Source organism: Doryrhamphus excisus, chromosome 13 (genome assembly GCF_030265055.1).
Source record: "Doryrhamphus excisus isolate RoL2022-K1 chromosome 13, RoL_Dexc_1.0, whole genome shotgun sequence".
Classification (NCBI taxonomy): domain Eukaryota; kingdom Metazoa; phylum Chordata; class Actinopteri; order Syngnathiformes; family Syngnathidae; genus Doryrhamphus; species Doryrhamphus excisus.
Genome location: NC_080478.1, coordinates 4,725,248 through 4,750,141, shown reverse-complemented (window position 1 = coordinate 4,750,141; position 24,894 = coordinate 4,725,248). Strand labels below are relative to the sequence as shown.

Here is a 24,894-nt window from a genome sequence, read left to right as displayed (position 1 = left end):
GGTGACATAAACAAACCCAGTTGCTAGGAATGCCGCGCGGTAAAGCGACTGTGGAAGTAAAGGAGGTGATTGGAACTTTGTGTAGATTATTGGCTGCCGTCGGACTCCATGTTCCAACACCGCAGACTTTTAGACTGGCGAAGTTCGGTGAAGTTAATGCGGTAGGCCATCTTCTCTTCCGTCAAGTTACACACGAAGTATTTAACACGAGAATGCTGTGGTGTGTTTTACAATATGGCGGCTTTTTTAAACCGCTTCTTTGCTAAAGAACTACAGTACTACAGTACTTTCTCAGGTTCCAAGTACGGACCCTCAGAGACTGTTGTCGCAATATATAAATATAAATTCAACACTATATAACAATATAAGAATGTAACAATATCAACTAAATAATCAAAATATTTGTTTTATTTATTACATACAGTTGTTGAACAAAAGTATCGAATCTTTTTCAATGGCACTTTTCCGTAGGGTCACGTGGGTGTGCTGTAGCCTATCCCCAACTGATTTTGAGGCGGGGTACGCCCTGGCCTGGTCGTCAGCCAATCACAGGACGCGTATAGACAAACAATCCAAAATGAAGTAAATACAAGAAAAACACAAAGCAAAAACTAATACTGGGTCATTCAAATCATTTGGATTTTTGCTCCTGGGGCCAATAATGTTGGCCCCATGATTTTGTGAGATATATATATATATATATATGTATATGTGTGTGTGTATATATATATGCATATGTATATTCCTAATATCAGTATTCCTTACTGTTTTCCAGGAGGACCAGTTCTGGCAGCTGCTAGCCAACATTCTTCAAACAACCAAAACTGTCTCCTCAACTACACAGATTCAAAATGGTATTTCATGTTTTTACAGACTTCATGTTGAAATAATGTACAGTAAACCTCGGATATATCAGATTCAATTGTTCCCACTGGTTTTGTCCGATATAAGCGAAATCCGTTATATGCGTATACCGGAAAATGTCCGTTTTTTACGCATATATGGGATTTATATCCGGTATATGCGTAAATGGGATTTTATCCGTTATAAAAAGGCACTTCCTTGACTATGTTTCCAATGTACCTGGACGCGCAGGCAACGCTGCAAACGCTGCAAATGACGTCGTATAGCGGCCTGTCACGATTCGGCGAATCGGAGCGCCACGATGCGGCCATCCGATATACGCGAGGGAAATTTCATGGAAATGCATTGGAACGGGACTGGAGATTTTGTCCGAAATAGGCGAAATCCGTTATAAAAAATCCAATATATGCAATGAATTTTTATTGGAAATGCATTACAGAAAAATCGCTTCTTTTTTATCTGTCCGTTGTGAGCGAATTTTCTATATATCCGAGTCCGATATATCCGAGGTTTACTGTATATGTTACGCGCTAACGATGGATCTGCGTGATGGATTCATCGTTAGCGCACAAATCGATCGATTTCTGCGCTCACGATCGATGTTATATTACTGCGCCCGGGATGGATGTGTGTAGTTTGTTTAGATGCCAACAGATGGCAGCGCTGAGCGTTGTTACTTACGAGAATCAACAAGAAGTCGATGCAGGCAAATTTCAAATATTTGATTAATTGTCAAGCAGTTCACTTTGTTACCGTTCTCGGCGGGGGGAGTGTGAACCATAACCCTGTCATTGTATGCAATTAGCAGAACAACTATTGTCATTATATCGTCAGCGCAGTGTCAAAGCATCGGTCTCCAGCGCAAGGCAGTTATATCCATCGTTAGCGCAGAAATCGATCGATTTGTGCGCTAACGATGGATCCATCTCGGGCGCAGCGCTATCAATCGATCGCGCAGATCCATCGTTAGCACGTAATATATACTATATATATGGTTACCGGAGCTGTCAGAATCAATTCCGCTGTATTTGTAGCCTCCGAGTGCAGGACCCTGGTGAGTGCAGGCCTGTGGCAGAGCGGTTACTATGCTAGCTGGATGTACCGGAAGGAGGAAGGAGTTTCCAGCAGGGAACTTCTTCTGGCACTCGGCTGGCAGCTGGCTTCGGGAATAATGGAGACACTTTTAACACAGCGAGTACAACAACTGGACACAACGTTACTCGCACCCATCGTCGTAAGTCACCAATATCCGACCTGCAGAACACTTCCGTCCTTTTCTTCAACTTATCAATGTCTGGGTTGCAAGGACAGGTGTCCCAGTAGGGGGACAAAGACCTACCGGTTCCTGTCCATCCACCCCTTCCAGTTCTAAAGTACTAAATAGTGCAGGTGTACTTTATATTTTTAGTGAAGTGTATTTAATACATGAATTTCTGTGCCTGTAGATGGAACTTGAGCTTTCTTCGCAGCCTGGAGTCGAGTCCGCTGACCTGCGACGACTTCAGTGGCTCATCGGCTTCTTGAGACATCAAGGCCAGATGCTGCTCTCCATGCAGGATGAGCAGACCTCGTTGCTACATGCTGTGAGGAAATGACCATTTTTGGCGTTTATGAATTTATATTATCAATTTGTGTCAGTAAATCAACTAGGTCCACATACACCCTGGACCGGTGGCCAGCCAATCACAGGGCACATATAGACAAACAACCATTCACACTCACATTCATACCTATGGACAATTTGGAGTGGCTAATTAACCTAGCATGTTTTTGGAATGTGGGAGGAAACCGGGGAATGACGAGGAAAACTCCACACAGAGATGGTCGAGGGTGGAATTGAACTTGGGTCTTTTAGCAGTGAGGCTTGCACGCAAACCACTTATCCACCGTACAGCGCCTCTAGGAAAACATTCATTAATTTTCTACTGCTTAACGTCACAAGGGTCGCGGGGGTTGCTGGAGCCTATCCCAGCTGTCTTCACCCTGGACTGGTGGCCAGCCAATCACAGGGCACATATAGACAAACAACCATTCACACTCACATTCATACCTATGGACAATTTGGAGTCGCTAATTAACCTAGCATGTTTTTGGAATGTGGGCGGAAACCGGAGTACCCGGACGGGAAGACCATGCAAATTCCACACAGAGATGGCAGAGGGTGGAATTGAACCCTTGTCTCCTAGCTGTGAGGTCTGCGCGCTAACCACTAGACCACCATGCAGCCTATTTCCATTTTATACGGAAAAAAAACGAGATTTAATACGAAAAATATCAACTTTAAATGTTGAAATAACGTACCATAAATATAGTAACGCATTGAATTATTGTTGTCATACTCATATTTCACATAAACAGAAGATTACAGTTTTCATGTTGTGTTTGAGTTGAATGAAGGTTTGGAATTTTGCTGGTGTGGCCGACATTGAGAATTCATTATAAAATTATTTTCCTACAAATTTCTCAGGTTTATTCTGCTAGCGAACTTCCTGGATCGTCTTCTTCCTCGGGTCAACGCTGTACTGTGCTGAGTGAGGTGTGTGCTGACCGATTTTGTTCCAACTTACTTAAAACTTGCTGATATAGTTCATCTTCAAACAGCTAAAATAATGCATAAGGCTAAAAATAAGCAATTAGCTAAAAATGTCATTTGAAAAAAACAAAAAAAACTTAAATTGTATTATGGAAAGCAGGAAGTGAACAAATGTAACAGTTACTGATTGTAAAAGTACCAGATGGAGGGGTAGGATTTAATAAGCTTTGCTTCTTCCTACTGCTTTTGGACATGTGGAACTGGGAACTGATTATGGGATGCATTCAATTGGAATCTGATGCATGTTCAAATGAAATTAAACCATTAAAAAAATTAAAATAATTAACAAAAAGTTTTTTTAATTAAAAACTATTTAAAATGTTTTTTTTTAATTATTTTTTAAAACAAAAAAAAACAAAACTTAAATTATATTAGAAAAGCAGGAAGTGAACAAACCATTAAAAAAATTAAAAAAATAAAAAAAAATTAAAAACAATTAAAAAAAAAATTAAAAACATTTTTTAAATAAAAAAAAAAACAAAACTTAAATTATATTAGAAAAGCAGGAAGTGAACAAACCATAAAAAAATTAAAATAATTTCAAAAAATTAACATTTTTTAAAATAAAAAAATAAAATAAAAAAACTAAAATTATATTAGGAAAGCAGGAAGTGAACAAATGTAACAGTAAACTGATTGTAAAAGTACCAGATGGAGGGGTAGGATTTAATAAGCTTTGCTTCTTCCTACTCCTTTTGGACATGTGGAACTGGGAACTGATTATGGGATGCATTCAATTGTAATCTGATGCATGTTCAAATGAAATTAAACCATTACTTGAAATCAAATGTAATGTACTCCTTTTGTTTTTCTCTTAGAGTTGTGTCCGTGTGCAGGAGCTTTGTGATCTTTTTGAGTTGTACTTAAACTGGAAGCAGGTGGAGACTGTTTTCTGGACTTGGATGGTAAGTTAAATGTAACACATGCACATCCCAAAAAACCTGTGTTCATTTGTGTGGTGTGCTCTTGTAGGACAGTGTGGTGATTTGCCATGTGACAGATGCCGTCGCTGAGAGGCCCACACACACGCTCACGAAGAGAGCAGCTGCGTGCCACCCTGGAAAGTTGTGTGCAGACAAACTGGAGGGCATACGCTCCAGACTGACTACAGTGCAGGTGCGTGTGGATTCGTGCAAGTTGATACTTGGTACACCCTGGACTGGTGGCCAGCCAATCACAGGGCACATATAGACAAACAACCATTCACACTCACATTCATACCTATGGACAATTTGGAGTCGCTAATTAACCTAGCATGTTTTTGGAATGTGGGAGGAAACCGCAGTACCCGGAGAAAACCCACGGGGAGAACATGCAAACTCCACACAGAGATGGCCGAGGGTGGAATTGAACCCTGGTCTCCTAGCCGTGAGGTCTGCGCGCTAACCACTCGCTCGCCGTGCAGGCCATATTTGCATATTCACAATAATTCATGGTTCCATTTATCACAGTGAGTCTTCCAGGTCCTGATGCAGCAAAACAGTCCCAGACCATCACACTACCACCACCATATTTTACTGTTGGAATAATGTTCATTCATTTTCTACGCGCTTATCCTCACGACGGTCGTCACCGGCTGTCTTCTTCGGGCGAGAGGCGGGGTACACCCTGGACTGGTGGCCAGCCAATCGCAGGGCACATATAGACAAACAACCATTCACACTCACATTCATACCTATGGACAATTTGGAGTCGCCAATTAAGTTAGCAGGCGGCTAATTGGTCAGATGCTGAGAAATCCGCTTATGTTATTCCTGTTAACTCCACTGCTTTCTTATTATTATTATTTTTAAAAAGTCATTGTGGACATATATGGTCGATAGGCCTGTCACGATGATGGAGATATCGATATTTTTTTAATATGTCAATATTTTAAAAAAATATATATATTCTGCATTATATGTTTGTAGTGTATTGTCTGTTTTTATCCACCTATTGCTTTTCTTTGTGTGTGTGTGTGTGTGTGTGTGTAGTTCTTTTGACACCAGGAGTAGGAATTGTGCGTGACGTGATGACGCTCCGCTAATATGGTTGGCTAATATAGTTGTGACAGGCCCAATGGTCTGGTCCAATGTCAACAAATTACCATAGGACTTAAACGGCTTCAATTGTATACCATATATACTGTATGTTTTATACAATATGTACATGATAATATACTATTGCCTTGTTTATTTATGTACACGGTTTACAGCTCTTGTCCCAGAAAGGACCAAAAGCAGCCAAAGGGGACGCTGAAGACAAAGGAGACAACGCCCGTGACGAGGCGTCCTTCTTGTCTTCGTCCACCCCGCTGGCCCTGTCCCAGGCATACCGAGCCAGATTCCAAGCGCAAAGGCCAGTCAAGCATCACAACCGTCCGGCGGAGGAGGAGGCGGAGGAAATGTCAGCATCTCAGGTTGCACGACTGTTTCATCAAATGGAGAGACAGCTGCTGAAGAGGCGGGACAGACAGAGACTGACCAATAGGATGCAGCTGCAGGACATGATTGGAAAGCTGGATGAAGTGGTGCTGATACCACCGTAAACATCATGTTGGGTAGGTCTAATTCACTTTTTTATGTTCAAACCGCACTGCAATATTGTTTTTTTTCCATGTAGTGGTACATAATGATGTATGACTGTGAAAATGAAAGTAGTAATGGCTGTTTTGATTTGTTTGGAGAACAAATGTACTACTAAAAACACCCCAAAAATGGTGTGTGTACTGTGTAGAACACCATAAATGACATGGAAATAAAATAGTATGGGTGCTATTAACGCATCTCCTTTCCACTTTTAACCTGGAATGGGACAATGTTGATACAGTAAACCTCGGATATATCGGACTCGGATATATCGGAAATTCGCTCACAACGGACAGATAAAAAAGAACCGATTTTTCTGTAATGCATTTCCAATAAAATTCATTGCATATATCGGATTTTTTATAACGGATTTCGCCTATTTCGGACAAAATCTCCAGTCCCGTTCCAATGCATTTCCATTAAATTTCCCTCGCATATATCGGATATATCGCCGCATCGTGGTGTTCCGATTCGCCGAATCGTGACAGGCCGCTACACGACGTCATTTGCAGCGTTTGCAGCGTTGCCTGTGCGTCCAGGTACATTGGAAACATAGTCAAGGAAGTGCCTTTTTATAACGGATAAAATCCCATTTACGCATATACCGGATATAAATCCCATATATGCGTAAAACGGACATTTTCCGGTATATGCATATAACGGATTTCGCTTATATCGGACAAAACCAGTGGGAACAATTGAATCCGATATATCCGAGGTTTACTGTACCTTCAAGTAGCCACATGTAGCATTTTTAGCATTTTACTATTATTATTATTAGATTCCAGAAAGCACATACAGAATAGCCATTGACCTCAATGCAAGCAATTTAATTATCAAAGGCACTTCATTTTCAACATAATGAATTCCGGTTTGTGGTTTATGGATCAGAAACGAAACCTTTGGTCCCTTTGTCCCTTTAAACAAGTTAATACTATATTTAAAAAATGAAAATAAATATAAAGCAGATCAATCATATACGGTAATAATAAACATGCCTTCCTCGCATAGTGCATCTTAATGTGATAGATTAAGTGCTCGACCCCACCAACTCCAGTGAGGAGTGATCGCGTAATCGACTTTTCGCTTAACTAGAGCATTGATGGGCAAACTGCAGCCCGGGGGCCACATCCGGTCCGCCGAGTGTTTGAACACGGCCCGCCCGTTCTTTCCAAAGTATTTAATTTCAACTCAACATCATGGCTTGAGCCAACCTTTTGATGGTTGAAGTAGCTGTTTTATCAATTTTTGTTATTTGATCCTGAAAAAAAGGGACACAAGCACATAATAATAATAATAATAATAATAAATGTAATTTATATCGCACTTTACATCAAATAAATGATTTCAAAGTGCACATATAGCAGATTGCATGACACTTTTACAGATACAATAATTCCAGGTGGACTGTTGTGTGTAAAATATATAGTGTGCCCCCCCCCGGTCCAAAAGTTTGCCAACCCCTGAACTAGAGTTGCTATATTACTGACTTGATGGATTATTTTCTCCTTCTATAGTTTCCGGAAACACCACTGGAAGTTTAACAACAGTAAAAAATAATAATACTAAAAAATAGACAAACATGATTAGAGTCCCAGACTCCATCTTTAGAAATACAAATGCATCAAAATTAGCTGTAAGAACATTCAACTGATTGTCATGTTTTCAGTGTACACCTGAGCTGACTTTGTTCCATCGGTTTACATCTTCCGATTGCAGCTACAAGCTAATCAGACTTGGCTCTGCTTCCCGGGTTGGTAAAATGCTCTGCGGGGGCGGTCGCGGGGGCGGACCGGTGGGGCACGTGCGTCCTGACGGCTTGCTGGGTTGGTCCCTGGGGTGATAGATGAAGCAGTATGCTCCCGGTTGACAGTTGTTCTTCACAGTCAGCGCCAGCTCTGTATCGTCCAGGGACCGAAGGACACCATCTATGTGGATGCTAAGCATGTACGAGTCTGTGTGGAAAGGGGGACGGGGGGCGGGGGGCAGAAAGGGGAGGATGTTACACCGCAAGGAGTGGACATTTGGGTTACATGATTGCATCCATCCAAGCATTTCCAACCCCACACTACCTTGTTGGAAGCGTGAGGCACACTGTTCAGCCAGCTGTTGCACCGTAGTGGTGGGAAAGACGCCCAACGTTTTGGGGTTACTTCCGATTTCAGGACAGCACACTGTCAAAAAGTCCTACACGAGAGAGACACAATAGTGAGTACACATCTCATGTATCTTCTCAAGACGTAATACAAATAGAACTTGCATACACTTTACATGTACTGCAAAAAAAGGCCAGTAAGGATAATTCATAATGCGGCCTACAGAGAACATACTAATTATTTCTAAAATCACAAATACTTCAACTTGCTGATATAGTTCATCTTCAAACAGCTAAAATCATGCATAAGGCTAAAAAATAACCAATTAGCTAAAAATGTCATCCAATACTTCTCTACAAGAGAGGAGAAATATGATCTCAAAGTACATTTGAAAGGAAGTCATGACAAAATAAAAGCGCAAACAGGAACTGAGGCATAATAAAGGAAAACAAACAACCCCTCACGCAGGATCCGACATTTGTGGATTAGGCTTAATTTAAAAGCTTTCTAGATCTTCCATATTGTGCACCTATTCCTGTAGTTTTTCCATGGACTTCCTGCTACAATCACATCAACTCAAATGCTTTGTTTGATTTCCTGCACCCACCGTCCTCTGTGATTGGTCACGCTCCCAAGCGCTCCCGAGGACTTCCGGACTTTCAGGTCTCACTTACGCTTTGGCATCGTTTATTATTATTATTTTGTAAACATTTTTTTGCAACTTTGAGTATATGTTCACGTGTACCTGAACAGAGTTTTGGGCACAACCGTCCTGGTTGAACGTACGTCGTCTCTCCCAACGTTGGATGGAGTCCTGAATCTCCCGACTGAGCTGTCGTGGTGCTGACATCTGTTGGTCAAACGTCTTAATGTGCTCAAGAGCCCCGAAGGTGGTTGTCAAATAATACGAACCTACACACACACACACACACATATATATAGAGTCAATGAGGGAACTAAATGGCTCATTAGGTTCCGAAAGGGAACACATAGTACCTTCTCCTATTGTTAGTGCGGGATCCATCAACTCCATCATGTATTCCACATCCAGCATTAAGTCTGCCAGATTCGATCTAGCCAGGACGTACATCATTACAGGCAGGAAATCATCAGCTCCGTGGGCCCGCCCTAAACAAACAAGCCGTCATGTTTCCTCCACAATAGAGGACAGATGCTTTCATTACCAGTGTTGGGCACGTTACCTTAAAAAAGTCATTAGTTATAGTTAATTGTTGTAACTACTTAACTACTTCGAAAAAAGTGTGTTTCTGTGGGTTTGAGTTGCTCACACAAGACGTGTACAAAGTTTTTTTCGGGGATATAATGTACATTTTAGCTTTTGACATCAACGAGGTTAAAGTAGTGTCTGTACTTCCGTTTGGCAAACACTATTTGGACATGCTCTAAACACCCGCCCACCCAAGTTCTCTGATTGGCTGAAAACGCAATCTTAGCGAATCATCATCGCTTATGTGCTCTAAACACCCGCCCACCCAAGTTCTCTGATTGGCTGAAAACGCAATCTTAACGAATCCTCATCGCTTATGTGCTCTGAAAACACCCGCCCACTCAAGTTCTCTGATTGGCTGAAAACGCAATCTTAGCTAATCCTCATCGCTTAATGTGCTCTAAACACCCGCCCACTCAAGTTCTCTGATTGGCTGAAGACGCAATTTTACTAAAACTTGAGCGAATCCTCATTGCTTATGTGCTCTAAACACCCGCCCACTTAAGTTCTCTGATTGGCTGACGACTCAATTTTAGCGAATCCTCATCGCTTATGTGCTCTAAACACCCGCCCACTCAAGTTCTCTGATTGGCTGAAGACGCAATTTTACTCAAACCTAAGCCAATCCAAGCCAAGCCAATTCCTTGTCCCTCTGCAACACTCTCACTTGCGCTGCAGATTAGTTATGAAGTCTGGGATATATTTTTAAGCGGCTTCAGTAACGGGGTGTCGAAAATGGTAACGGCGTTATGCTGACAGTAAAAGTAATTAGTTAGATTACCAGTTACTGAAAAAAAGTAACGTTATTCCCTTTACTGTTCATTACATTCCTCCTCTTCATGGAGTAAATTGCATAGAGTTCCAAGCAAATGAAAATTATTTTTGTGATCTTATTTTTGTTTTGTTCCCTTACCTGGAGAGCTGACAGACATGGAGTCATAGATGATCTTACAGGCCTTCAGCAACAGTTCAATCTTCTTTTGTGGAGAGTATTCAAGATGGAGATTGCTAAGTTTGATGCTAATCTTCTCCATTGCTGAGGCTTCGGGGACGGCAGTGGTAACCCCTAGAGCTGTGGTGGTACTTCCAAGAACGATAGACTGATTGACACGGAATGACACAGACCTCAGTCATGCTGTTATGTCCGCACGTGGTGACTTTCAACTTCAAAATGGAAATATATATATGTATATATATGTATATTGCCATACCTGGTTCTGTGCCATTTGCTTAAGGCTGCCATTGCTGCTGTGCAGTTTCTCCAAACTGTTGTAAATCGGCTCCCTCAGTGGCTTCAGCACACTCTTACATAGAGCTGCTTCCACAATGCTCTCTGTGGGGGTCATGACACAAATTTAGCCAAAATGTCTAAACAACAATACCACAACGTAAACAACACACAAAATGATTGTTAAAATTTCCCGTCACTGCGTAGTCTCCTTGGCATTACATAGCATGGTGCCTTTTCATTGGGAGAGATTCAGGCCGAGCTCTTATAAAATGCGTCCAAAAAAGCTAAGGATGTACGGTATAAATATATCTTTGGAAGCGAATGAGTGTTAAGTTGCTGTGTGATGAGTTTAGTGCTCTTTGTAAGAGTCCGACGGTTATATTGCAATTTCCGATGTGTTGACAAGCTCGTGGGGGGGGTTCTCATCGCTCATGATTGGCTGCCTCGCAACATTCAGTCATTCATTCATTCATTTTCTACCGCTTTTTCCTCACGAGGGTCGCGGGGGTGCTGGAGCCTATCCCAGCTGTCTTCGGGCGAGAGGCGGGGTACACCCTGGACTGGTGGCCAGCCAATCACAGGGCACATATAGACAAACAACCATTCACACTCACATTCATACCTATGGACAATTTGGAGTGGCTAATTAACCTAGCATGTTTTTGGAATGTGGGAGGAAACCGGAGTACCCGGAGAAAACCCACGCATGCACGGGGAGAACATGCAAACTCCACACAGAGATGTGGAATTGAACCCTGGTCTCCTAGCTGTGAGGTCTGCGCACTAACCACTAGACTGCCGTGCCGCCTTGCCGCATTTTTTAAAAAAATTTCTTATCATTTTCTTCTAAATTTGGGGGGGGGGGTAGTTTTGTCCATATAGGCCAGAGCAAATGAGTGTTAAGTTGCTGTGTGATGAGTTTAGTGCTCTTTGTAAGAGTCCGACGGTTATATTGCAATTTCCGATGGGTTGACAAGCTTGTGGGGGGGTTTTCTCGTCGCTCATGATTGGCTGCCTCGCAACATTTTTTTTTTATTTTCTTATCATTTTCTTCTAAATTTGGGGGGTGGGTAGTTTTGTCCATATAGGCCAGAGCAAATGAGTGTTAAGTTGCTGTGTGATGAGTTTAGTGCTCTTTGTAAGAGTCAGACGGTTATATTGCAATTTCCGATGGGTTGACAAGCTCGTGGGGGGGGGGGGGGGGGGGGTTTCTCATCGCTCATGATTGGCTGCCTTGCAACATTTTTTTTTAATTTTCTTATCATTTTATTATAAATTTGGGGGGGGTAGTTTTGTCCATATAGGTCAGAGCAAATGAGTGTTAAGTTGCTGTGTGATGATTTTAGTGCTCTTTGTAAGAGTCTGACGGTTATTGCAATTTCCGATGGGTTGACAAGCTCGTTGGGGGGGTTTTCTCATCGCTCATGATTGGCTGCCTTGCAACATTTTTTTTTATTTTCTTATAATTTTATTCTAAATTTGGGGGGGGGTATTTTTGTCCATATAGGCCAGAGCAAATGAGTGTTAAGTTGCTGTGTGATGATTTTAGTGCTCCTTGTAAGAGTCAGGCGGTTATATTGCAATTTCCGATGGGAATTTCCGATCATTTTCTTCTAAATTGGGGGGGGGGTAGTTTTGTCCATATAGGTCAGAGCAAATGAGTGTTAAGTTGCTGTGTGATGAGTTTAGTGCTCTTTGTAAGAGTCAGGCGGTTATATTGCAATTTCCGATGGGAATTTCCGCTCATTTTCTTCTAAATTTGGGGGGGGGGGGGGGCAGAGCTGAATACAAACTACATACCCAGTTTGTCTTGTGAATACTGATGCTGTGGCTCCATCATGGCCTGCAACTCAGTACTCTGGAGCAGGTAACTCTTCAGCTGAGTCATCATCTGCCTCATCTCCTGTAACAGCTCAGTGGACGTGGAGTGCTTGGACATGGTCTCGAGGGTGAAGGTGCGATGCTCTTTCACCTGCAAGTCACACACACACCAAAACCCGATCTTTGATTCTATGCGTTGGATGTTTAAAAACTAGGACGGTACAAGATACAAGCCAAAGGTAAGTCCTCCTTACCAGGTTACCAAAATAGCTCAGAGGATCTCTGGCCAGCTCCACGATGCGTTGTGAGAGGCGCCGATCGTGACTGATGAGGCCGGTAATAACAGTCGACAGGCGGGAACGAGCTTTGTCCAACATGATGGTGGTTGATGTTCGCTTTCCTTTGGGTCCACGGCTTTCTGAAAGGTTACTAATAAGAGAGGTGCAGTCAAGTCCAATGTCTCACGCCGACTTGCCCACCTTTCTATGATACGTGTAGTGTTGGCCAAGCGTCACTCTGGGGGAAATCAAAATAATAGGATGAATGATGAGTACTTTTACATTTCCTAATACAAAATACTTGCTTTGTGTACACAGTACATTTCTGCCACTTTAACCTGGTAAACCTCAAATGTGCGCGGTTCATCGGTTGGATCGATTTTTTTTACATTACAAGTAGAATGACTTCGCCATCAGCAGTGTAGTGCATCAGTAGTAACTTACCCCCTCACTTCATCTTCACGAGTTCTGGTCCAAAATTGGACCAAAATTAATCGGTTATTTCGTAACGGGCTCGAGTGGTTAGCACGCATGTCACGCAGCTAGGAGACCCGAGTTCGATTCCACCTCTGTGTGGAGTTTGCATGTTCTCCCCGTGCATGCGTGGGTTTTCTCCGGGTACTCCGGTTTCCTCCCACATTCCAAAAACATGCTAGGTTAATTAGCGACTCCAAATTGTCCATAGGTATGAATGTGAGTGTGAATGGTTGTTTGTCTATATGTGCCCTGTGATTGGCTGGCCATCAATCCAGGGTGTACCCCGCCTCTCGCCCCAAGAAGACAGCTGGGATAGGCTCCAGTACCCATGCGTACTACTGTACTACTACTACTACTACGCACCTGTTTTTGCACCATACTATTAACATTCTATATGCCTCACAGCCAGGAGACCCGAGTTCAATTCCACCCTCGGCCATCTCTGTGTGGAGTTTTGTGTGGGTTTTCTCGGGGTACTCCGTTTTCCTCCCACATTCCAAAAACATGCTAGGTTAATTAGCCACTCCAAATTGTCCATAGGTATGAATGTGAGTGTGAATGGTTGTTTGTCTATATGTGCCCTGTGATTGGCTGGCCACCAGTCCAGGGTGTACCCCGCCTCTCGCCCCCCAAAAAACAGCTGGGATAGGCTCCGGCACCCCCGCGACCCTCGTGAGGATAAGCGGTAGAAAATGAATGAATGAATAATAGATATCAAGGTTACACAGTGGATGAGTGGTTAGCACGCAGGCCTCACAGTTAGGAGACCCGAGTTCAATTCCACCCTCGGCTATCTCTGTGTGGAGTTTGCATGTTCTCCCCGTGCATGCGTGGGTTTTCTCCGGGTACTCCGGTTTCCTCCCACATTCCAAAAACATGCTAGGTTAATTAGCGACTCCAAATTGTCCATAGGTATGAATGTGAGTGTGAATGGTTGTTTGTCTATATGTGCCCTGGGATTGGCTGGCGACCAATCCAGGGTGTACCCCGCCTCTCGCCCCCAAAAAACAGCTGGGATAGGCTCCGGCACCCCCGCGACCCTCGTGCGGATAATCGGTAAAAAATGACAATATCGTTGTTATTCTCCTACTTCGAGTTTTGATCTTGCTCCTGGTTGGTTTCTCCTTCTTCTTCAGTGCTGCTATTAGAGTAGGAGTCCGGGTCGGTTCCAAGGACAGTGCCCCCTTGAGGAGAGTACAGTGACACATCTGGCCGCTTTGCCGGGGCGGGAGGGCCTCCCTTCATCCCGGCATTCTGATGTGCTGACGCTGTTAGAGCCTGGTTGGGACTTCCATGTCTCTCCGAGGACCAGACTTTTTTCCTTGGCTGAGGTACCGGTCGGGTGGGTTTCTTCACTGAAGTCTGAGGGCTGGATTGCTTGTCACCTTCTTTATCCTTTCTATCTTTCACTTTCACGTATTTGTTGTTCAATAGTTCAGCATCGTCACCCTGCTGTGTTTTCTCCTCCTCTCTCGATCCTTCCGTTTCTGTTCCCCTCACACGTTTTTGTTCCTTCTCGAGTCCATCAGTACTGTTCCTGGAGGAGCTGTGCCGGAGAGGTGCAGGAGGCAGAGGGGGTCCGGCTCGATTCTGCGGTGGGACAGGAGGCCTTAACGGGGGAGGTGACGTCAACATTGACTTCCTCTCTTCTTTGTCGCCTCCTCCCACTCTTCCTTCCTCCATTCTGTCCGCTGCAGATGTTAAAGAAGGTGAACTTTTGTCCAAGGGAGGAGATGAAAAGAGGAGGCCCGTGCCAGACCCGGTGCCCAAGCTGGGGGGCCTGGGTGGAGGCCGCTTGAATTTAGAATCTCGGCTCGGCGCGGTCTTCATCTCTGGGGTTTCCTTCTGTAGGGATTCTCCATTAAGCAAGGAGAATACGATGCTTTCAGGGGTTTCGATTTTTGCTGCGGAATCGTCACAGTTTTTCGTTTCCTTGTTGTGTTTCTCCTCCAAAGCGACTGCGTTGACATACATGTAATTATTGTGGCTCTGATCCAAATCCAGAATCCGGCTCATCGTCTTCTCATTCATATCTGATGTCCAGAAGTCTGCAAAAAAAAAATACAGTCAGCAAGCATATTTTTGTATTACTATTTTTCTTTATTATTAGCATATTAGCTCTTAAACTCGCCCTCAAATGTTCAGCAAATACAAAATGTGAGCAAGTGAGACCTCTCACACTAACTATGTTTTTGTTTATTTGTGTCAGCTCAAAATAAGATTTGTTTATTTATGATACTGGTTTTAAATTCTGAATGTTTGTGAGTAAAAAGCCTATTTAGGAACATTAAGAAATGATTATTATTTAAAAAATGCACCTTTCCTTCATGAAATGTACAAATGAAAATACCTAAAACATAAGGCAACAGTCATAAAACATTTCATCCAAATTGCAAACATAAGGTCATTTAATTTCTCTTTTAAAACACATTGAAATACATAGAAATTAATCATTATAGTACAGTAAATATTCTTTTATTACAATACTCGAACTATTTCCACAGTTTTTGAATGTTTAATGCGATTTCCGATTTGTCCTACTTTTTCGACGGTCACTGAACGCACCCACGCACCGATCTCCGACGCAAAGAGGGCTGTATGGATGTATTTTAGAATGTTTTCGGTTGTATTTCCCCCCTTTTTCTTTCACCTCATACTTGCTCCCGAATGCTGATACTATGTGGGAATACATAAAGGTAAGATTTGATGACTTTTAGTGCTAATGTTCATCATTGTGGTAGTTCGATGCTAAATCGCTAACGCTAGCTAAAACACTGGACTTAGCCACGGTCATCACATTCACAGCCCGTCAATAGCAGCCGGAAGTGCAGTTTAGCTAGCAGTTCAATATAAAAATCATCAGAGAGATGTAAAAATGTGAAAAACACTGGTTAGTTGGGTCACTTTTATGCCAAGGTAGCACTTATATGACAATAAAAACAATACCTGCACTGCTCCGGTCTCTGGCAGGCCATTGTAATCCGTGATAAATCAAACACAGCGACAGTAGATACAAATAACTTTGGTTATCACTACAAGAGCCATCTGCCAGGGCTTTGAAGATAACTTTACCAATCTAAATACTCTTTTTTTTTCTCAATTTCCCATCAATATTTGTTTTAGCTTGTAGCTACAGAGTTACTGTGCTTCAACCAAACTACGGTAGGGGTCGAAGGTCAAAACAGGAAACGCTAATGGCGCGTCAAAACATTTGCCGCCTTTAGAGGGAACTTCCGTTAACTTTGTCAGCCCTACTTATTATCAAATATTATTCCCATTTAAAAAAAAACAACTTATTTATATTTACCTGTACCCATAGCAGCAATGATCTCCAGTTCCTGTCTCTGTTTGGCCAATGTAATGGCTCGGGGTAACTTCAGTGGTGCAGCCAGGATGTCCCTGATTGGAATCAACAAAAAAAAAAAATGACACAGTTCCTGAGTGGGTAGGTCCATGAGGACATGACAGCTGTGGAATCAATGTCTCCATTCATGCACTTTTGTATTTACTTTTGTTTGCGGAAAGTGACCAATAATGGATTTTGGATTTCAGGAAGTAAGTCCACAATGTCCATCATATACTAGTACATCATATAAGTCCATCATGTAAGTATAAGTACAAAAATATTAGATTTGAGATATATATATTCTCCCCGTGCATGCGTGGGTTTTCTCCGGGTACTCCGGTTTCCTCCCACATTCCAAAACAATGCTAGGTTAATTAGCCACTCCAAATTGTCCATAGGTATGAATGTGAGTGTGAATGGTTGTTTGTCTATATGTGCCCTGTGATTGGCTGGCGACCAATCTAGGTGGTAACCCGCCTCTCGCCCGAAGAAGACAGCTGGGATAGGCTCCAGCGTTAGAAAATGAATGAATGAAATACGACCAAGCGGCCGCATGGTGGACGAGTGGTTAGCACAGCTAGGAGACCCGAGGTCAATTCCACCCCCGGCCATCTCAAATTAGCTAATGGAGCGGTCAGTCGATAATTTTTTTTAATCACGATTAATCACATTCAATCCGCAGTTAACTCATAATTAATCACAATTAATTGCAGATAAAAACGTTTTTATCAATAAAATAAGTAGGGATGTAAAAATGGTTAGAGATGAAATTTTGTATTATAATAATGATGTAAACGGCGGCACGGCGGTCTAGTGGTTAGCACGCAGACCTCACAGCTAGGAGACCAGGGTTCAATTCCACATCTCTGTGTGGAGTTTGCATGTTCTCCCCGTGAATGCGTATTCCGGTTTCCTCCCACATTCCAAAAACATGCTAGGTTAATTAGCGACTCCAAATTGTCCATAGGTATGAATGTGAGTGTGAATGGTTGTTTGTCTATATGTGCCCTGTGATTGGCTGGCCACCAGTCCAGGGTGGACCCAACCTCGGTCACCCTGGTGACCCTCGTACATCCGAGCATGCTTTTGGGACTGTGGTACGGCCATGCTGGGGCAGTAACAGTACCATTAATACTAACCAGTACCAGTCTATGGAGCCCAACCTGTTATTGTTTAATGCCTTAATTAAGAGGTGTGTCTCAGTGACTCTTTCCACGTGGAAGTACACGTTCTACCATGTGAATCGTGTGTTTTTGCGTGTCTTACCTGCTGACGCAGTAGAAGGAGAGAAGTTTGTAGATGTCATCGAAAACTAGGGTGGAACCGTCCAAGTGAAGAACTGAGTAAAGGAACCATTAGAGAGTGTTTTTATTGTTATGTACGTATAAGCGAGACTTGCAGTTCAGTTCATATGTTCAAAAACAGTAACATACACGTCTTGTGCTGTTTGACCTTCAGGTGCTGCACGGGCGATGTCTCCTGCTTCTCCGGCAAGTGCACGGACAGCGTCATGTTTTGGTCGTCAGTACTCTCAACCAGGAATGCCTTCAAGTACCAGAGTGAGAGGTTCCAAAGACAAATTAAGAAGAATATATTGGTATATGTTAAAAGTATAAACTCGGGTGTGACAGTAAAGTGAAGTCAATATCGTAAACAAATACTCTAGCTCAGGGGTGCTCATTAAGTCGATCGCGATCTACCGGTCGATCGCGGAGGTGGTACTGGTCGATCGCGGCGTGACATTAAAAAAATATCATCCCAGCATCAATGCCGTCACTTGATTGACATACAGGGCAGCCATTCAGATGACAACTGAATGTTGCCCTTCGGGCGACCAATCAAATCAAACGACGTCTCTAAGTGCAGCAGAACTTACGATGTCAGCCTATCATCCATCCCCGTTACTTGATTGACATACAGGACAACCAGTCAGATGACAACTGAATTTTGACCTTTAGGTCACCGCTCATGCGTAAACAACGATGCAAAGTGCTAAGCTAGTTGGCGAATTGCGTCAGATTTTAAGCCCTCGCTAAAGTCCTCCTCAATACATTTGAAAATAAATAGATGTTTTGCATTTTTGTAGTGGGTAGATCAGGGGTGCTCACACTTTTTCAGCATGCGAGCTACTTTTAAAATGACCGAGTCAAAATGATCTACCCACTACAAAAATGCAAAACATCTCTTTATTTTCAAATGTATTGAGGATTATTTGTACGTACAATGTATGTTGATGTACCTTACATAACCAAATGAGCCAATATTGCAAAACACACATAATTAACTATTAACATTTTTTGTAATTACCTGAGTTTACTTTGATGACTTGCACTGAATTGAACCAGCCAGGGATGCATAGTCCGGACAGTAGCTGCTGATAGCCAGCCTCAAGCACACTTCCAAATGTTTATCAGTCATGGATAATATCCGTATCATAATATCCGTATAATATTCCATATCCGTATGGAAGTGATATGTTTTTTGCCTTTTTACTTGGTCCAGTTTTTGCCTTTTTACTTGGTCCAGCTCCTTCACTCATTTTAGTGACCATAAACTTTAGCGAGGGCTTAAAATCTGACGCAATTCGCCGACTAGCTTAGCACTTTGCATCGTTGTTTACGCATGAGCGGTGACCTAAAGGTCAAAATTCAGTTGTCATCTGACTGGTTGTCCTGTATGTCAATCAAGTAACGGGGATGGATGATAGGCTGACATCGTAAGTTCTGCTGCACTTAGAGACGTTGTTTGATTTGATTGGTCACCCGAAGGGCAACATTCAGTTGTCATCTGAATGGCTGCCCTGTATATCAATCAAGTGACGGCATTGATGCTGGGATGATATTTTTTTTAATGTCACGCCGCGATCGACCAGCGATCGACCAGTACCACCTCCGCGATCGACCGGTAGATCGCGATCGACTTAATGAGCACCCCTGGGGTAGATCATTTTGACTCGGTCATTTTAAATGTAGCTCGCATGCTGAAAAAGTGTGAGCACCCCTGCTCTAGCTTGTTTTTCCCGAGATATTAACGTCTTAAGAAGCAAAAATCCATCTTAAATCTTGAATCTCTCACCCCGGACGTCTCCTTTTCCAGGATGCAAATGACTTGCTGTTGGTTCAGTCCTTTAGTCAACCACACGGCAGCGCTTTCTACCAGCCGATCTACAAAGCTCAGCAGCGGAGGTGTTGGAGAAGGAGGTGGGATGACAAGTGGGGGAGGGCTGCAGGGTGAAGGAAGAGGAGTTAAACAGGGTGGGAGGTCGGCTGCGTTAAACGTCTGCGGGGTCGGTGAGGGAGACACGGAGATGGGGACGGGGGAGAGAGGTCGCGGGAGAGAAGGAGGCGATGTATCGGGGACGAGAGGCGACGGAGGCGGGTTGGGTTTGCACGCAGGAGGGAGCGACGGACAAGAAGGAGGTTGAGGAGGTCGGAAAGGGAGCTGGGAGGTCTTTGCGGTCGGAGGTGGCGGTTTGGGTCTGCCTGGCCTTGAAGGGGGAAGGGAGGAGGGCGTGGAAGGAGGCGAGAGGGGTGACGACTGAGGAGTGTGTGCTCCCGTCGGATTGTTGCCGTGGCTGTGAAGGACAAACAGAAGGTCGTAAAATTCCATGCTGACAAGTTCGGCTCGAGACACAACACTCATGTGTGTATTCCGTCACAGTGCTCCATTGTTTCAGGAAGCAGGAAGACGCTGATATTCCCAATGTTTTGCTAAAATAGTTTGCTACCGTGCATAAGCTTCGGGGTTAAAGTTACTTTGTCACATCGTGTTCCGGTCAACACGGGGACATGGTTGTTATTCAGAGCACATTTGACTCTATTTTTCTTGTAGTTAATCTTCACCTAAACAATTAATCTACTGTACATTATTAAGACTAATTATGCATGCGTGGGTTTTCTCCGGGTACTCCGGTTTCCTCCCACATTCCAAAAACATGCTAGGTTAATTAGCCACTCCAAATTGTCCATAGGTATGAATGTGAGTGTGAATGGTTGTTTGTCTATATGTGCCCTGTGATTGGCTGGCCACCAGTCCAGGGTGTACCCCGCCTCTCGCCCCAAGACAGCTGGGATAGGCTCCAGCACCCCCGCACCCTCGTGAGGATAAGCGGTAGAAAATGAATGAATTAATATATTTCATAGAATATTGTGTTCTGCTGCACGGTGGTCGAGTGGTTAGCACGCACACCTCACAGCTAGGAGACTCAAGTTCAATTCCACCCTCGGCCATCTCTGTGTGGAGTTTGCATGTTCTCCCCGTGCATGCGTGGGTTTTCTCCGGGTACTCCGGTTTCCTCCCACATTCCAAAAACATGCTAGGTTAATTAGCGACTCCAAATTGTCCATAGGTATGAATGTGAGTGTGAATGGTTGTTTGTCTATATATGCCCTGTGATTGGTTGGCCACCAGTCCAGGGTGTACCCCGCCTCTCGCCCCAAGACAGCTGGGATAGGCTCCAGCATCCCCCCGCGACCCTCGTGAGGAAAAAACGAATTGTGTTCTAGCGATATATCAACATGGAACATACCCAAACATATCTTAGACTAGTTTTCTCTTCTTTAGTACTCAGCAGTAGAACATAGGTAAGTCTCAGGAAAATAGCAGTTACCGACTAAAAAAAGATAAGAAAAACAGCTTTATGTGAAAAGATGTGTGCGTGAGGAGCGTGCTAATACATGAAAAAGAGCCCGACCGAACTCTTATCAAGCGCACCTTGTGGCAGTTTTTATGGCTTTGCACAAAATAACTTCTATTTTGCACTCGCGTCGTCACCTCTTTTTGCCTCTTGTGCAAAAAAACCCCATCAAATAAGTATACATCAGTCTTTGGGATCAGGCGTTTGAGGGCAGGGGGGGGGACGCATCCATCTGTCATTGGTAGCAAATTAGCTAATGGAGCGGTCAGTCGATTAATTTTTTAAATCACGATTAATCACATTCAAGCCAGAGTTAACTCATAATTAATCACAATTAATTGCAAAAAGTTTTTTATCAATAAAATAAGTAAGGATGTAAAAATGGTTATAGATGAAATTTTGTATTATAATAATGATGTAAACGGCGGCATGGTGGTCTAGTGGTTAGCATAGAGACCTCATAGCTAGGAGACCGGGGTTCAATTCCACATCTCTGTGTGGAGTTTGCATGTTCTCCCTGTGCATGTGTGGGTTTTCTCCGGGTATTCCGGTTTCCTCCCACATTCCAAAAACATGCTAGGTTAATTAGCCACTCCAAATTGTCCATAGGTGTGAATGTGAGTGTGAATGGTTGTTTGTCTATATGTGCCCTGTGATTGGCTGGCCACCTGTCCAGGGTGTACAAGACAGCTGGGATAGGCTCCAGCATACCCCACGACCCTCGTGAGGAAAAGCAGTAGAAAATGAATGAATAATGATGTATTAAAACCGAGGAGGCGGAGTTCAATGCCGTGAAATTGTAAGCAAACTTTGCGCATTGCTGGTGCTGCATCATCAAAATATGGTCAACATCCCTCCCTCCACTCAGTCACTGTTGTTGTGTCCTTGAGCAAGACACTTCATCTTGCCTCCAGTGTTGTGAGGTGGCTTCATTTCATTATGAAGCACTTTGGGTGCCTTGAAAAAAACGCTGACATCAAAATCTGTATGGAAAGGGAAGCCATAACCTGGGATAGTCACATGACCGTCATCTAATAACCACTCGGAATTTTTCCTGTACATCACTCTCAGTGAGAGACATGTTTTTTTTTCCCAAACCTATTCCAAGGACGACTTCCAGGAAAAAATTGAAGCATACATTTTACACTTTGATGATGCCACAAGCAATGGTCTGGCATTCGGGGCCTCCTTTTTGGACCCCCCCTGGTCTGTCATCTCTCATGGTCAGGCGGTTGCATACTTTCACGACATGTTAAACCAAAATTTCTTTAAGAGGATTCACTAGTGTTGCCACAGATCACGTTACAAACGTGATTTGAGGGTAATAAGATGAAAACAAAATGGCACCATACTAAGATCAGTCCCGCAAATCTTAGCCCAGGGGTGGGCAAACTACGGCCCGGGGGCCACATCCGGCCTGCCAAGTGTTTGAATACGGCCCGCCTGTTCTTTCCAAAGTATTTCATTTAAACTCAACATACAACCTGGCATCATGGCTTGAGCCAACCTTTTGATGGTGGAAGTGGCTGTTTTATCAAGTTTGTTATTTGATGTGGTCTGTTCATTCATTCATTCATTCATTCATTCATTTTCTACCGCTTATCCTCACTGGGCTCCAAAAATTATTGTTTGTCTATATGTGCCCTGTGAGTGGCTAGCGACCAGTCCAGGGTGTACCCCGCCTCTCACCCGAAGACAGCTCTTCGGCACATATAGACAAACAACCATTCACACTCACATTCATACCTATGGAGAATTTGGAATGGCTAATTAACCTAGCATGTTTTTTGGAATGTGGGAGGAAACCGGAGTACCCGGAGAAAACCCACGCATGCACGGGGAGAACATGCAAACTCCACACAGAGATGGCCGAGGGTGGAATTGAACCCTGGTCACCTCGCTGTGAGGTCTGCGCGCTAACCTAATAATAATTCATTCATTTTCTACCGCTTTTCCTCACGATGGTCGCGGGGGGTGCTGGAGCCTATCCCAGCTGTCTTCGGGCGAGAGGCGGGGTACACCCTGGACTGGTGGCCAGCCAATCACAGGGCACATATAGACAAACAACCATTCACACTCACATTCATACCTATGGACAATTTGGAGTGGCTAATTAACCTAGCATGTTTTTGGAATGTGGGAGGAAACCGGAGTACCCGGAGAAAACCCACGCATGCACGGGGAGAACATGCAAACTCCACACAGAGATGGCCGAGGGTGGAATTGAACCCTGGTCACCTCGCTGTGAGGTCTGCGCGCTAACCTAATAATAATAATAATAAATGTAATTTATAATGCACTTTACATCAAATAAATGATCTCAAAGTGCACATATAGCAGATTGTATGACACTTTTACTTGTAAAAATGGACTATTACTTGTAAAATACTATAGAGTCTGCCCCCCCCCCCCCCCCCCGTCAATTTTGTTAAATCAATGCGGCCCGCGAGTCAAAAAGTTTGCCCACCCCTGTCTTAGCCCCTGACCTATTTATTAGTAAGTGACTCACATCTGTTTTTGCTGCTGTGGCTAACCGACTACCCCCGCCCCCCCTCTAGGACACAAACTTCCTTTGCTCTCCACTAAATACGGTTCCCGGGTTCCTTTTCTCGCAAAGTCCCCCAAGTAAAGTTTCTACCCAACTCACCCTTTTTCTTGAGAATCAACGCTGGCTTCCATGGTAGAGTCTTTAAGACTGTCGGACTGAACAGTCTATGTCTCTTCCTCTCTCGGTCTCGGTTTTCAGCTTCACCCAAAACCCGCCTCCTCTGGCCTCTGCACCCCTCCCTGGTTCTTCCTCTCTGCTAAGTCCTGCGTCGACTTGTAATTCAAAGGGGAAAAAAATCATTCTCAATGTGTCAGCTCTGGTTTCAACTTCCTGTTGTACCATCCATGAGTACAATACAAACCCAAATATAAGACGACGGGCGGTCATGTGAGCATTGCTGTCATGTGGTCTGCATATTCAAAAGCTGCTAGTTCCTCCTCTTCCTCCTGATCCTCCTCCTCCTTGTTCCACTCCCATGTCCTTTAAAGGTTTCCAGATGCGTCCAACTTCACACTGTGGAATGTAAAACTTCATGTTTCCCTTTTTTCTGGCACGCCCATTCCATGTTGACTCTTCCCTTCCTTCCTTTTTCCAACTCCTCCTTTTATATTTTACATTTAAATCCCATCACTTCTTATTTACGGCCTTCATTATAATCTACTTTGCTTACTTGGCGTCTTTCTTCTCTCTGCCAAAGTGGTTTTTGAGAGGTTCGGAAAGTTGGAAAGTTGGAAAAAAAAGAAAAACACAGCACATTCCTAAAGTCAGGATGGATAATCTACTCATAATATATAAGCATATTATAGAAAAAAGTACAATTTCGTTATATAATCATTCAGTTTTTTTAATATTGATTTTCATTCCCGGTGGCACGGCGGACTAGTGGTTAGCGCGCAGACCTCACAGCTAGGAGACCAGGGTTCAATTCCACCCTCGGCCATCTCTGTGTGGAGTTTGCATGTTCTCCCCGTGCATGCGTGGGTTTTCTCCGGGTACTCCGGTTTCCTCCCACATTCCAAAAACATGCTAGGTTAATTAGCCACTCCAAATTGTCCATAGGTATGAATGTGAGTGTGAATGGTTGTTTGTCTATACGTGCCCTGTGATTGGCTGGCCACCAGTCCAGGGTGTACCCCGCCTCTCGCCCCAAGAAGACAGCTGGGATAGGCTCCAGCACCCCCGCGACCCTCGTGAGGAAAAAGTGGTAGA

The 24,894-nt window shown here is 43.6% G+C and overlaps 2 protein-coding genes across 5 annotated transcripts; one reads left to right on the top strand and one right to left on the bottom strand.

Moving 5' to 3' along the window:
- LOC131140477 (tubulin epsilon and delta complex protein 1-like) lies at positions 1 to 18,438 on the top strand. Of its 2 annotated transcripts, XM_058090947.1 has the most exons (9): positions 1 to 161; positions 776 to 854; positions 1,899 to 2,098; positions 2,310 to 2,447; positions 3,332 to 3,400; positions 4,276 to 4,362; positions 4,430 to 4,573; positions 5,652 to 5,996; positions 17,960 to 18,438. In XM_058090947.1, exons 1-8 carry the CDS (start codon positions 30 to 32, stop codon positions 5,982 to 5,984), a joined length of 1,182 nt encoding a protein of 393 aa, XP_057946930.1. In that variant the 5' UTR covers positions 1 to 29; the 3' UTR covers positions 5,985 to 5,996; positions 17,960 to 18,438. The 2 variants fall into 2 exon arrangements, with proteins under 2 accessions (XP_057946930.1, XP_057946929.1); XM_058090946.1 differs by lacking the exon at positions 17,960 to 18,438 and having other exon boundaries at positions 5,652 to 6,410.
- On the bottom strand, positions 6,695 to 24,147 carry LOC131140476 (ras and Rab interactor 3-like). 3 transcript variants are annotated; one of them, XM_058090945.1, is made up of 15 exons: positions 24,047 to 24,147; positions 23,785 to 23,957; positions 19,577 to 20,075; positions 17,935 to 18,046; positions 17,768 to 17,840; positions 16,463 to 16,554; positions 14,246 to 15,203; positions 12,655 to 12,829; positions 12,380 to 12,551; positions 10,560 to 10,681; positions 10,262 to 10,448; positions 9,117 to 9,248; positions 8,866 to 9,032; positions 8,097 to 8,211; positions 6,696 to 7,979 (listed from the first exon to the last, which is right to left on the bottom strand). In XM_058090945.1, exons 2-15 carry the CDS (start codon positions 23,814 to 23,816, stop codon positions 7,744 to 7,746), a joined length of 3,072 nt encoding a protein of 1,023 aa, XP_057946928.1. In that variant the 5' UTR covers positions 23,817 to 23,957; positions 24,047 to 24,147; the 3' UTR covers positions 6,696 to 7,743. The 3 variants fall into 3 exon arrangements, with proteins under 3 accessions (XP_057946926.1, XP_057946928.1, XP_057946927.1); XM_058090944.1 differs by having other exon boundaries at positions 23,785 to 24,069; XM_058090943.1 differs by lacking the exons at positions 23,785 to 23,957; positions 24,047 to 24,147 and having other exon boundaries at positions 6,695 to 7,979; positions 19,577 to 20,496.
- Positions 24,148 to 24,894: the final 747 nt, after the last annotated feature.

Bases quoted from the DNA above. Each gene is read 5' to 3' on its own strand.
- LOC131140476 (XM_058090943.1), bottom strand. From the start codon at position 20,143: ATGAGTGTTGTGTCTCGAGCCGAACTTGTCAGCATGGAATTTTACGAC. The intron at 9,033-9,116 runs GTACTATGTGTT...GTGTGTGTGTAG, and splicing joins CGCACTAACAATAGGAGAAG to GTTCGTATTATTTGACAACC. The intron at 8,212-8,865 runs GTACACGTGAAC...TCTCTCGTGTAG, and splicing joins GTGCCCAAAACTCTGTTCAG to GACTTTTTGACAGTGTGCTG.
- LOC131140477 (XM_058090947.1), top strand. From the start codon at position 30: ATGCCGCGCGGTAAAGCGACTGTGGAAGTAAAGGAGGTGATTGGAACT. The intron at 2,448-3,331 runs GTGAGGAAATGA...CAAATTTCTCAG, and splicing joins AGACCTCGTTGCTACATGCT to GTTTATTCTGCTAGCGAACT. The intron at 4,574-5,651 runs GTGCGTGTGGAT...CACGGTTTACAG, and splicing joins CCAGACTGACTACAGTGCAG to CTCTTGTCCCAGAAAGGACC.